The following is a 13,989-nucleotide window of genomic DNA, read 5'->3' as shown; positions in this document are numbered from 1 at the left end:
GGAAAGAAGTCCAAACACCCCAGTCCTACTGGACAGTAGCATTACTGTTAACTATTTGTTAACCATTTTTCCAGAACATTGTGTATGTGCAAATATCTAACCTAATAAAAAAGGATAATATGCAAATTAACCATCACTCTATCACAAAGATAGCGGCACCTATAGTGGCTGGGGCGGGATGCTGGAGTCATTGCCCCGGCAACCAGGTCAGCGTCCCACACCCTGGTCACGGAGGGCCAGAGTGGAGACAGAGCACCCAGAGGCGCCTGCTCTGAACCACTGCTATGTGGCTCAGAGCATGCCCCCTCCCCAGCAGACACAACACAAGGGGTCTCTGCACGTGGGCTGTAGAGAAACATCTTTTCTGACCACTCATTGGCTAAGCTCCCTGTATGCCACCACTCGCAGTGTTCTTGGTAACTTGGGTAATAGGAATCCAAGAAGGTGATCTAGGATTTTCCACCCCACTCCTGGAGGAAAAAACTAAAGTTCACTGCAGGAGGGGCAAAGAAATGTCATATTCTGCCCTAGCTGGTTTGGCGCAGTGGATAGAGCCTCAGCCTGCCGACCACAGGGACAGGGTTCGATTCTGATCAAGGGCATGTTCCTAGGTTACAGGCTCCTCCCTCGCTGGGGCCCAGGTCAGGGCTCATGCAGGAGGCAACCAATCAACGTGTCCCTCTCACACTGGTGTTTCTGTCTTTCCCTCTCTGTTCCACACTCTAAAAATCAGTGGAGCCCTAACTGGTTTGGCTTAGTGAATAGAGCGTCGGCCTGTGGACTCAAGGGTCCCAGGTTCGATTCCGGTCAAGGGCATGTACCTTGGTTGCGGGTACATCCCCAGTGTGAGGTGTGCTGGAGGCAGCTGATTGATGTTTCTCTCTCATCGATGTTTAACTCTCTCCCTCTCCCTTCCTCTCTGTTAAAAAAAATCAATAAAATATATTTTAAAACATAAATAAATAAAAATAAAAATCAGTGGAAACATATCCTCAGGTAAGGATTTAAAAAAAGAAGAAAGAAAGAAATGTCATGCCCTATGAAAGACACATCTTGAAAATGCCTAAAGAAAGTTACCATTTTTTCGTGGTGAAGGGACTGGAGTCGTGTTGATGAAAACACCTTGGCGGCTATGGCAGCCTACAGTAGCTGCAGCAGCGGGGTGATGGGGCTGGCCCCTTCCCCTGATCAGCCCTATCACCTCCCACAGAGGGAGGCCAGACTGTGGCTTGGGCTCACCCCCCAGGGGGATTGGGGGCAGGCTGGGCTGAGGGGACTCCCTCTCCCCCCAGCAGTGCACGAACTTCATGCCCCGAGTCTCTAGTGTAGACATAAACATTCATGTAGTGTTTTTTCATACAGATTTTTTTTAATTGAGAGGGGAAGAGAATTCTAAATATCTTCTGTTTACTCGTCACATTTTGGTCCTGCAATCTGATGAAACCATTTTGTGGTTTGTGTGTATCAGAGAGCTTGCTTTCCACTTATTGCGTAAGTTACATTGTCCTGAATTTTGATAGTGAAATGGATTTCTCAGTAGTCATTCTGAATTTGATTTATTTGTGATGTTTAGGAATTGCTTTTATCTGAAACAGAGACCCCTATTTTACCACCATATTTGCCTTCATCTCTGCCGCCCCCAGAAGAACTCTATGCTGTTCAAGTTAAGCACGTGGTCTCACCTAATGAGGTATGTAATTTAATTTACATGATTAATTGATGGTTAAAAACATAACATGCAATCTTGGTCTTAAACACTAGGATTTTTCATGTTTTCATCTTACTGACTTTAATTAATTGAAAAGTGATGACCTCTAGTTTGTCCATCCTATAATTTCCTGTTCAGACATTTGTTTATATTTAATAAGGCAAGTATTTCTTAAGCATTGGCTTGTTTTCCCAGTGTTGCCATAGTTATATTTATATCAAGTATTTAAAATTTTAAACTGGGCCTATTTCCACCTATGAAATCTTACACATCTCACTCCTCTATCCTATTCATTACAGGAAGTCTAGACACTTTTCACACTGCTTTGTATTTTTCCATGCCAGTGATCACCTTCTACTGTCCTCTCCACTTTCTTACTTTTCCATACTAGAAAGTCACTCCACAAAGACAGATTTTTGTCTGTTTTGATCATTGGTGTGTCTCCCAAATCTAGAATACTGCCTGATAAATAGTAGGCACTCAATAAATATGAACACATCATTGGCCAACAAAAAAGCAAGCAATGACAGTGTAGTAATGCATCCAGTTTACACAGAAAAACTTTCCTTCAATGGCAAGGAAAGGACTTGCTTTATAGTTTATTCAGAGAGCATAGGAATGTACAATTACTATTGGTTTTAATAAGTTTTTAGTATTATTTATTGCTGCATAATAGATTACCCCAAATTTAGGAGCTTCAAACAACACACAGGAGAGTCAGGAATCAGGAGCATCTTAATTCAGTACTAGCTCAGATCTCTCAAGATCACAATCAAGATGTTGGGGTTAGGGAGGGTGTTGTAGGATTCACTCAAAAAGACTCACATGAGGGACTCAGTACCTTGCCCTGTGGTCCTCTCCCTTGACCTACGCGGCTGAAAGCCTCCGCGTGTCAAGGACAACACCATCAATCGAGGTCCCTTGTCTTCTATAATCTGATCCTGGAAGTCACATACCCTCTGTCATGTCCTTTTGGTCACAAAGATCAACTCTGGTATGATGTGGGAGAGGAACTTCACAAGGAATCATTGGGGCCATTTTTGGAGAACATCTGCAGTGATTTCATCTGTAGAAATTAATACTAAAAGAAGTTTCTTCCTTCCCTTCTCCCCACATAGGTATACATTTGCCTTGATTCTGTAGAAAATTGTAATCTCTGTAACCAGCATAGTGACACAGATGACAGTGGAGTCAGCTGGGAATCTGAGTCTGAGAGCCTCAATGAAGCTCTGCGGAGGTTCAATACTAATGTGGAGACTTTCCCACCTCTGACAGACTTCAGAACAGGTAGCCCACACTCTCTGAGTGCAATGGGATTCTTAGTTTTGTTTGAATGGGTGGTGAGGTTGGTGATTTCTAATGTTATCACACTCCCTGGATGTGCTGATCTCTCAATCAAGGTGCGGTAGATGACCTTCCCCATCTTCTAAGTGACCTAAGAGGTAAATACTCCCTCAGACACCTTCGGTTTCCAGAACTTGAGCTCATTGAAAAATTGCACAAAGATGTTTTGTCTAAGCTTAAGGTTTTGCCACCAGCTCACATTGTGAGAGTTGTTATTCATACCCAAATGGCAGTCATTTTCATTGCAAACCCACCTAACGTGGTGATTTTAGAGTTGGGGCATGGGAGCTCAGATTGTGTCCTGTCCTCTCAGAATTGTGTCCTGTCCTCTCAAATCTTGCTCTCTCTTTTAAAAAACAAACAAACATATTTTTATTAATTTCAGAGAGAGGAAGGGAAAGGGAGAGAGATAGAAACATCAATGATGAGAATCATTGATTGGCTGCCTCCTGCATGTCCTCCACTGGGAGGGATTCAGCCCACAACCCAGGCATGTGCACTGACGGAGGATCAAACTGTGACCTCCTGGTTCATAGGCCAATGCTCAACCACTGAGCCATGCCAGCCTGGCCCTGCTCTCTTTTCTTCTTTTTAACTTATTCTTACTCATATTTATTAAGTATATGTGATTCTCCTATGGAGAAAGTACACTACTTAACTTGTGTCGATAGTTCCTGAGGGCTGTTGTGTTGTCTCTGCATTTCTGTCCATATGTGATATAGAGCTGTATTTATTTTTGGTGTTTTGTATATACAGAGGATATGCCAAAGCAAAGGAAAACATCTGCCTGATGTACCTGCCTTTGCTCAATGAGATTTTCATCAGTTGTGACCCATAGTGGGCCCCTTGCCTTCGATGTTCTTCCCCAGAATGTGATTTTAGGTCTCTAATTCACCCCCTTTGCAAGTCCTTCCTGGTCACCTGTATGAGTGGCACTGCCACACATTCCCTGCCCTATTATACCCCAGGCCTTCTACTCTCCTTTGTTAAATAGGACTCCTAGTACTACAGTGACCAGCAATTAGGGCACCTTGTACAAATATCTGTGAAATGAAAGAGTAAATTCATGATTTTTTTTTTTCTTGTTGTAAACTCAGATTTATAGTCTGGAAGAAACAGTTCTTCCTCATTGTGTTCTTGTCTCAAGGAAAGTCACACAATCTGTGTGATGTGATGATTCATGGAGCTGTATACATATTTGTACATTCTTCTGTAGGCCCTTTATTCTTTAGTATGCATCTGTATCAGATGATTCATAAGCAAGTGCCCATTAAAAAATGTACATTTAAATAAATTTATGTTGAAGGAGTTGCTTTATAGATTTAAAATAGGACAACTAGGTAGGGGGTTTTCAGTGATTTTTGAGAAGCAACTTTAACTATGTTTATGAAGCTGGAAATGGTAATGGTTGGAAGGGACTATTGACCAAGATTCAGTCAGTTTACTATGCAGACACGTCTATAGATGAGATTCTTACTTTCTATTGGTAACCTTTATATATTCAAATTATTTATAGCTCTGATAAAAATAATGTTTAAATGTCAACATTAGAGGCATTTAAATACCACTTGGCCACAACTACTTTTCCTTGTGGAAATTTTGTATAAGATATGATAAAGAAAGGGAGGGCTGGAAGTAGAGCAAGATAGGTACCCAGTGTATTGTCTCCTCTGAAGCACATACTGTTATATCATTGTTCCTCAACTTTCCTCAGCACTGGCATGCATTAGCACATTTTTTACTGGGCAAAGGTTTATACCAGGTACATGGTGGGAATGTGTGTGAACTAGTGGGAATGCAGAGAAGGAACATGTGAATAAATCCACTGTGAAAAGAACAGCTCATATTAAAACTATGATGTTGGGACAACTGGACAGATACATGCAGGCAGTCAGGAAGGAAGGAAGGAAGGAAGGAAGGAAGGAAGGAAGGAAGGAAGGAAGGAAGCAGGCAGGCCACCAACTTACACTATATATAAGAATAAATTCAAAATGGATAAAGAACTTAAATGTAAGTCATAAAATAATAAAAAATTCTACAGGAAACCATAGGCAGCAAAATCTCAGACATCTCTTGTGGCAATATGTTTATGGACATATCTCCTAGGGCAAAGGAAACTAAAGAGAAAATAAACAAATGGACTACATCAAAATAAAAAGCTTCTGCACAGCAAAAGAAACCAACAAAATGAAAAGAAAGCTTATTGTATGGGAGAACATATTTGGCAATGATACATCTGATAAAGGGTTATTATCCAAAATATATAAGGAACTCTTACAACTTAACAAAAGAAAGACAATCCAATTTAAACATGGGCAAAGCACCTAAATAGATACTTCTCCAAAAGAGGACAAAAAAATGGCCAAGAAACATATTTAAAAATGCTTAAAGTTACTGATCATCAGAAAGATGCAAATTAAAACAAAAATGAGGTACCACCTTACATCTGTCAAAATGGCTACTGTCAACAAATGACAAGTGCTGGTGAGAATGTGGAGAAAAGGGAAACCTAGTGCACTGCTGATGGGAATGCAGACTGGTGCAATCATTATGGAAAACAGTATGGTGTTTCCTCAAAAAAATAAATATGGAACTGCACTTAAGCCAGTGATCCCACTTATAGGAATATTGCCTAGGAAACCTGAAACACCAAAGAATGTATGCACCCCTATGTTCATAGCACAATTTACAATAGCTAAGATCTGGAAACAGCCCCAGTGCCTATCAGTAGATGAGTGGATTTAAAAGCTGTGGTACATTTATACCATGGAATACTATACAGCTGTAAAAAAAAAAATCTCTTACTCTTTGAGACAGCATGGAGGGACCTAGAGAGTATGATGTTAAATGAAATAAGTCAGAGAAAGACAAGTATCACATGATCTCAGTGATATGTGGAATTTAAGTAACAAAGTTAACTTTAGTTAAAAGGAGTGAATCCAGAGACATGGAAGCATGGAACAGAATGTGGAATCTCAGAGGGTGGGTGGGTGGAAGGTAATCAATCAAAGACCTTGCGTGCATATATGCATAACACATGGACACTGACAATAGGGCGCTAAAGGCCTGGGGTGGGGGCAGGCTGAAGGGGGTCAATGGGGACATATGTGATGCTTGCAACAATAAAGAATTATTAAAAAAAAAAAAAAAAAAAAAAAAAAAAAGGGTCTGGCCCTGGCCAGGTGGTTCCTTTGGTTGGAGCATTGTCCCATACACCAAAAGGTTTTGGGTTCCATTCCCAGTCACGGAACATACCTAGGTTGTGTGTTTTATAGAGAAGTTGGTGGAGGCACAAATTTGAAAGCAGGAATAGCAGAAACTGACTTACTATCCTTTGCGGAAAATGAGGGTCCAGATGAAATAGGATAATAGAGGTGGGGACTGTGGAAGGTGACATAAGCCCTGGACAACAGGAGGACTAGGAACCGTGAGCATGGGAGAATGCCTCTCTTCAACGTTCATAAAGTCTAAACAGAAAAGAGCACAAGCCAACATACAGCTCATGGTTGAGTGTTTAATTCTGAATAATGGATGGATATACAGTGATTGTATTTTCTTAGTACTTTACTATGTTTTGAAAAAAAAAAAAAAACATTGACAAAATAAAGGGCAATGTGATTTTTCCTTTTTTGTCTTTCCAGAAATGCCTTGCCTTGCAGAATATGATGATGGCTTATGGTATAGAGCAAAGATTGTTTCCATTAAAGAATTTAATCCTCTAGCCATCCTGGTTCAATTTGTGGATTATGGATCAACTGAAAAGCTGACGATAAACAGGTTTTAAAAAGTCAACTTACTTGAATTAGGTTTCTTAGTTTTCTTTCTTTTTGTTTGTTTTATTATTTTTTTGTTTTGTTTGAAATAATTATTGGGAAGATTTTTGCCTCTTAAAGAAAATATCTTAAAGCTGTTTCGATATTGGGAATTTTTTAAATTTTTTTGTGGTAAAATAAACAACATTTTAGCCATTTTTAAGTATACAATTAATTGTCATTAAGTACATTCACAGTGTTGTGCCACCTTTACCACCATCTACTTTTCAGGACTTTTTCATAAAATCCCAAACCGAAAAAAATCTGTAGCCATTAAACAGAAACATTCCATTACCATTCCCTCAGCTCCTGGTATCACATATTCTACCTCATACAAGTCTAATCATACAATATTTGTTCTTTAGTGTCTTAGTTTACTTAAGAGTTAAGTTTTCAGAGTTCTCCCAATTATTGTATATATCAGAATTTTTTTTTTTGTTTTGTGGATAACATACCATTGTATGTATATACATTTTCTTCATTCATCTGTTGGATACTTGGGTTGTTTTCATCTGTTGGCTATTGTGAATAATACTCCACTGAACATTACAAGTAGCTGTTGGAGTTCCTATTTTCAATTATATAAATTTCTGGGTTATATAGTAATTCTGTTTGACTTTTTGATAAAATGGTAACAGCTGCCAAACTTCCATAGCAGCTGTATCATTTCATATTCCCACCAGAAATGTATAAGAGTTCCAATTTCTCCACATCCTAGCCATTCCCTATTTTCTGGGGGATTTGTTGTTGTTTGTAATGTCTTTGTGTGTGTGTGTGTGTGTGTGTGTACTATCTTTTTAAATTGTGGTAAAATACAGGTGTCTCAAAATTTACCATCTTAAATATGTACTTAAATAGTGTTAATCATACTTACATTGTTGTGCAAGCAATCTCCAGAAATGTTTTCATTTGCAAAATTGAAACTCTGTACCTATTAAATAGAAATTCCCATCCCCCTTTACCCAGCCTCTGGCAGCCACCACTCTCCTGTCTGTATGAATTTGACTATTGTAGATATCCTATCTAATATAAAATTAACCATCACTCCATCACAAATATGGCGGCGCCCATAGCCACAAGTTGGCAGTACCCAGTCCTCTCAGCCCCTTGGAAGTCCTCAAGTCCCAGGAGGGGGGTGGGGGAAGAGAGTGCCAAGAGTAGGCATTGTGAGGGCCTTGCAGAATGCTTGCTTCGTCGCCATGGTGACAAGGCAAGCATTCCAGGCATGGCTGTGGATGGGCCTCTGGCCAGGCTGGGGTGCCGATGAGCCTCTGGGCAGCGGGCACAGAGCGGCCAGGCCCTGCAGAGAGCTACTGGACCACGGATTCGTGCACAGGGCCACTTAGACTAACATAAGTATTGATTTTTGTGACTAGCATGTTTCACTGAGCATAATGTTCTCAGGGTTCATCTAAGTTGTAGCATGTGTCAGAATTTTGTTCCTTTTTAAGGCTAAATTATATGTATACTACTACATTGTATATATCCATTCATCCATTAGTGGGTAGTTTGATTTTACCTTTTAGTTATTGTGAATGATGCTGATGTAGGAGTTCAGATAACTTTTAGGACTCTGCTTTCAGTTCTTTGGGGTATGTACCCAGAAGTGCAATTGCTGGGTCATATGCTCATTCTATTTTTGGTATTTGGGGAAACCACCAAAGTGTTTTTCATAACAGCTGTATTATTTAAAATTCCTACTGAGTGTCCCAAGAGTTCCAGTTTTTCTCCACATCCTCCCCGACATTTTCTGTGTGATAGTGGTCATCCTAATGAGTGTGAGGTGGTATCTCATTAGTGGCTTTGATTTGCACTTCCCTAATGATTAATGATGCTGAGAATCTTTTCATGGGTGTCGGCCATTTATAGATCTTCATTGAAGAACTGTCTGTTTTGTAATATATGTTTCCTCTCATTCTTTCTGTAGGTTGCCTTTTTACTGTTGTGTCCTTTGCAATTGTTACTTAGTTTTGGGATTTTGGTGTTTTTTTTGTTAATCCTCACCTGAGGATATTTTTCCCATTGATCTTTAGAGTGGAAGAGAGGGACAATGGAAGGGGAAGAGAAAGATCAGTGTGAGGCACAGCAATTGTTTATCTCCTGCATATGCCCCAACCAGTCTTGGATGAAACCGAAACCCATATATGTCCCCTTCACCAGGAATCAAACCTGTGACCCTCTGGTGCACAAGTTGAAGTTCTAACCACCTAGCAATACTGGCCAGGGTTCCATTGAAATTTTTAATTTGATGTAGTCATTTTCCCCCCATTCATTGCCTATGCTTTTAGTGTCGTATTTGAGAAATCATTGCAAAATCCAACTTCCTATTTTAGCTATTAGAGAATTTTAATCATAACATTCTGAACATTTTAAGAATTTCTTTTGTGACAGACTACGTCAGATTCCTCTGCACCTTATGCAGTACCCAGCCCGCGCCATAAAAGTCCTATTGGCAGGATTTAAACCTCCCTTAAAAGATTCAGGAAAGACAAGAATACCTTATTGTCCCAAATGGAGCATGGAAGCTTTGTGGGCTATGATAGACTGTCTTCAAGGAAAACAACTTTATGCTTCTTCCATGGTAAATATCTGTCTTAATTTGCCAAAATCCTTTCAAACTATCTCTAGGGTCCCTATTAACTTTCTAAAGTGTTTTCAGTCTGTTCAACTCTAATTTCAAAATGCTTTAATGTATATAAAACTGTAAATACTATAAGATTAATTTTATGACTTACCAAAATGTCTTAGTGATGTTATGACTAAGATAAAAGTGATCAAGTCTTCTGTATAATCAGGGAACTGATGAGTCAAGGGAAACATGCAAAGCACTAATTAATGAGGTAGAATGAAGTAAGTCCTATGAGTTAGCTATTTGGGGGGCGGGGGGGGGCAGTGTAAGAAGCAGGAATAATGGGGATATGCTGTTGAGCTCCTTCTTAGTAGATACTCCGGTACTTTATACTGAAAAAGTAGGTTAGGGAAGTGGCATTCGCACTGCATCCTAGCAGATGAGTAGGAAAGACTAGAGGGGAATTCTGATCAGTCATAGAAAGGTTTGAATTTTACTAATATTGTAACTATACTAACTTTGGATTATGTGATGCAGTAGAATCTATATAAAAATAAAAAACTTAGGATGGTGGTTGGTGTAAATGTGCTTTCTTCTATAGAGGTTAGCATGTCATAAAGGGCAACCCACAGGCAGAATCCAGCCAGCACACATATTTTATATAGTGCTGTTTAAAAACTGAAAATTTTTATCTCCCCCACACCCCCCAAAAAAGTCTGTACTTCTGATTTCTGATTATCATAAAGTACTAGAGGCCTGATGCACAAAATTCATGCACAGAGGCAGGAGGTATGTGTCCCTCAGCCCAGCGGCACCCTCTCCAATCTGGGACTGCTGGCTCCCAACCACTCGCCTGCCTGCCTCCCTGATTGCCTCTAACTGCTTCTTCCTGCCAGCCTGATCACCCCTTACCCACTCCCCTGCCAGCCTGATTGATGTCTAACTGCTTCCCTGCCAGCCCGATTGCCCCTAACTGCTCTCCCCGGCCAGCCTGGTCATCTCTAATTGCCCTCCCCTGCTGGCTTGGCTGCCCCTAACTGCCCTCCCCTGCAGGGTTGATTGCCTTCAACTGCCCTCCCCTGCTTGCCTGGTCCCCTCCAACTGTCCTCCCCTGCCGGCCATCTTGTGTTCAAATGATGGTCAATTTGCATATTACCTCTTTATTATATAGGAGAATAGGAACCCTAGATCTCCCTTCCAAATGGCAGTTAGTTGGAGAGGTGTGGCAACAACCCTTCTATAGAGGAAACATTCTCTTCAATTCATCCCACCCCTTAACTGTTGTTTCACCCAAACTTGGGGACCCAAGATTTTGGTTGTGACAAGAATGAGCTTTTAATGAAATAGTGCTGTAAACTAGAAAGTGATTTTTGAAAGGAAAAAAAAAAAAATCTGTACATATCCAGCTCCTATCTGTGCAGAATGGTGTAATGTAAATAGCTTATGCAGTTTCTCACAAGAAGCCCCTGAAAGAAAATATAGACAGGGCAAGTAAGTATTCTTAGAGATACATATTTATTCACTTCTGTCAAAGTTTGGTCACTTTTTGCATAGAGGTATAATGCTTAATAGGTAGAATGTAAATATATTTTTAAAAGAATTGTAGGGTGGTTGTTTTTTGGGGTTTTTTGCCAAAACCGGTTTGGCTCAGTGGTGGAGCGTCGGTCTGTGGACTGAAAGGTCCTGAGTTCAATTCCGGTCAAGGGCATGTATCTTGGTTGCAGGCACATCCCCGGTGGGGGGGGTGCAGGAGGCAGCTGGGTCAATGTTTCTCTCTCATCGATGTTTCTAGATTGCGCTCACTCTTGCTCGCTCTCGCTCTCTCTCGCGCTCTCTCTCTCTCTCTCTCTCCCTCTTTGTAAAAAAAATCAATAAAATATATTTTAAATAAATAAATAAATAAGTAAATTGTAGAGTTTTTTAAAGCCTATTGGCTCAATTTAGGAAAAGTCTGTGGAGGAGTTTCATTTTAAATAAAGGATGGGAAAAAATGTGATTAGTAGGAAACCATTATACTCTGTACTTATGCCTTTTATAAATTATAAATAAGCTTGAGAATGCCTTTTCCTCCCTCCCAGATGTAGGAGGGGAAAGGCAGCAAAGACATTATTGTATTTTCTTGACAACTGCTTCTTAATTTTAGGCTCAGGCACCAGAACAAATAGTGACACTATATGAAGATGAACAGTATCCAGTTCATATGTCATTAGTAGAAATGGGGCTTGCAGAGCGAGATGAATGATGTAAGTGTGACTTGTTTACCTGTATAGTTGACATAAAGTAGGTGACTAGTATAGACAAAATTAAGGCTAAGTTGCCCATAATGGGACCTTTAGACTTCACTTGATTTCTCAAAGGAATGACAACAGAGCTCAATAAGAATCTCTCCTAGATTTCTTCATAGGATAGGGGGCACTATAAATAAAGCACATACTATTGAATGCATATAGCACTGTTGAGTAATCAATGTCCTAGTAACCAAGTTATCAAAGTACCTGGGTAACTAGCTAATAACTTTGTCTTTACCCATTCACACAAAGTAACAAGTGAGCCAGGAACTAGACTTGAACATTAAGCAAAGGTTTAAGTAATACACATTTTGTTTTTCAGGTATACAGCCCAGGAGAAAGTTCCCTGTTGTATGTAGACCATTTCATGCTTGTTTTCCTTTAGATATTCTGCAATAATGTTGGCCCCCTTTTCCCCCCTACTATGTTGAATTGTTAGGAATTGTTTGAAAAAGTTAATAAATATTTGCTTTAAAAATTTTGTATCCCTATAATTTTGAGATACTTTAGACCCATGGGGAAAAAACCATTGTTTCATTTATAATTAACCAGAGGCCCAATGCACGAAAGTTAGGCCTGCCTTCCCTCAGTTGCCAGCACCGGCTTCCCTTTGGCACCCGGGATCCGGGCTGGCTTCCCTCGGGCTGCCATCCAGCACCTGGGATCTGTGCTGGCTTCTCTCAGCATATTTATGTACCAGGAAGGATGTCTGGTCTAATTAGCATATTACCCTTTTATTATTACGAATGTAATTAGAAAAGATATTATTAGTACAGTTGTAGGCACGTGTAGTACCCCTTCCACAATCATTCTCTCCCTTGTAAAGGTGAGCACTACTGTGAATTGGGTGTTTATCATTCTTACATAGATCTTTATAACTTTTTACTGTCTATGAATGCATCCCTAAACAAAATGTTACTCTGTATATTTTTAAATGTGTGCAATGCCTCACAATTAGTATTACTCTCCTATTTCATTTCCACTTTTTATCCGTATTGGTATATTTTACTCACTTTATTATGTCCATCTGTGTACATAATTTATTCTGTTGCTAAATATTTTTAAATTGTTCCCAGTTTTTTCTCAGTTACAAGTATTCTTCTGTAGGAGCCCTTGTGTACATGTGAGTAGTTTTCTAGTGTATTAGTAGTACGGAGTCATAGATAATTGCTTTCCAAAAGGGGGTTTACCAGTTTACTCCCTCATTAGTTCCTTGCCAACACATGCTGTGGCCAGACAACTATTTAAAGTGTATGGTACAAGTATAAAAAGGTAGCCCATTATAGTCACTTGTTTATTATTTGTTAACATATCCTTTGTCCATTTTTCTATTGAATTGTTGGTAATTGTCTTAGTGTTTTGTAGGATTCTTTATACATTCTGGATATTGAATCCTTTGTCAAGTATATGTATCTTTAATGAGTTTATGGCTTAATACTGTTTTTTGTGGCATTTAAAAAAATATTTTTATTGATTTGAGAAGAAGAGAGCAAGCAAGAAAAACATCAATGATGAGAGAGAAACATTGATTGGCTGCCTCCTGCTACGAGAAGCACATGCTCTTACGGGAAATCAAATGGTGACCTCCTGGTTCATAGGTCAACGATCAACCACTGAGCCACACTGGCCAGGCTATGGCATCTTTATGTCATTTTTATGTGGCTTTCTAGGTTTTAGTTAAACCTTCTCCCTCTAGCCCATGTGCTCAGTGGTTAGAGCACTGGCCAGCACACCAAAGGATCACGGGTTCCTGGTCAAGAGCCACATACCTGGGTTACAGGTTTGATCCCCAGCCAGGGTGCATGTGAGAACCAACCAATGGATGTCTCTCACACATTCATGTTTCTTTCTTTCTCCCCCTTCCACTCTCTCTAAAAATCAATGGGAAAAATATCCTCAGTATCACCAGGGGGTCTTGATCCGGCATCTAGAAGGGTTCAGGAAATCTGGAGAAGGGGTAGTGCGTAAATTAGAGTCCCAAGACAAAACATAATTTTGAAAGGCAAAGGAGCTTGGCTAAAGAAACCAAGTTCTCTTTGTCTGGACCCCTTGCTTTTTATTAACACAATTTGTCCTAAGGCAAGATATACACATAAGAAGATAGAGTTAGGTACAGAATCCATTGTCGAATGGGGAATTGCCTTTGGCTGTTCAGGTGTCTGGCCAACTGGAGGCAATAGCACGTAGATTAAGATGCCCTGAGCTGTCTGGCAGCAAGCAATCAATTTATGTATCCCTTTCAGGTTTGGGGAAATGTCTTCCAGCCAG

At 40.0% G+C, this 13,989-nt stretch overlaps 1 protein-coding gene across 1 annotated transcript in view; it reads left to right on the top strand.

Moving 5' to 3' along the window:
• The window catches only part of RNF17 (ring finger protein 17), a 158,478-nt gene extending 146,716 nt beyond the window's left edge, over positions 1–11,762 (top strand). Inside the window, exons 32-36 of the mRNA XM_036455598.2 lie at positions 1,574–1,690; positions 2,827–2,995; positions 6,694–6,829; positions 9,256–9,445; positions 11,577–11,762. Of these exons, the coding sequence (XP_036311491.1) occupies positions 1,574–1,690; positions 2,827–2,995; positions 6,694–6,829; positions 9,256–9,445; positions 11,577–11,675 (711 nt within the window). The 3' untranslated portion in view covers positions 11,676–11,762. The remainder of the gene's footprint in view (positions 1–1,573; positions 1,691–2,826; positions 2,996–6,693; positions 6,830–9,255; positions 9,446–11,576) is intronic.
• Positions 11,763–13,989: the final 2,227 nt, after the last annotated feature.

Source organism: Pipistrellus kuhlii, unplaced genomic scaffold (assembly GCF_014108245.1).
Source record: "Pipistrellus kuhlii isolate mPipKuh1 unplaced genomic scaffold, mPipKuh1.p scaffold_m20_p_3, whole genome shotgun sequence".
Lineage (NCBI taxonomy): Eukaryota > Metazoa > Chordata > Mammalia > Chiroptera > Vespertilionidae > Pipistrellus > Pipistrellus kuhlii.
The sequence above is the reverse complement of the archived record's forward strand: the minus strand, read 5'-3'. Positions and strand labels throughout refer to the sequence as shown.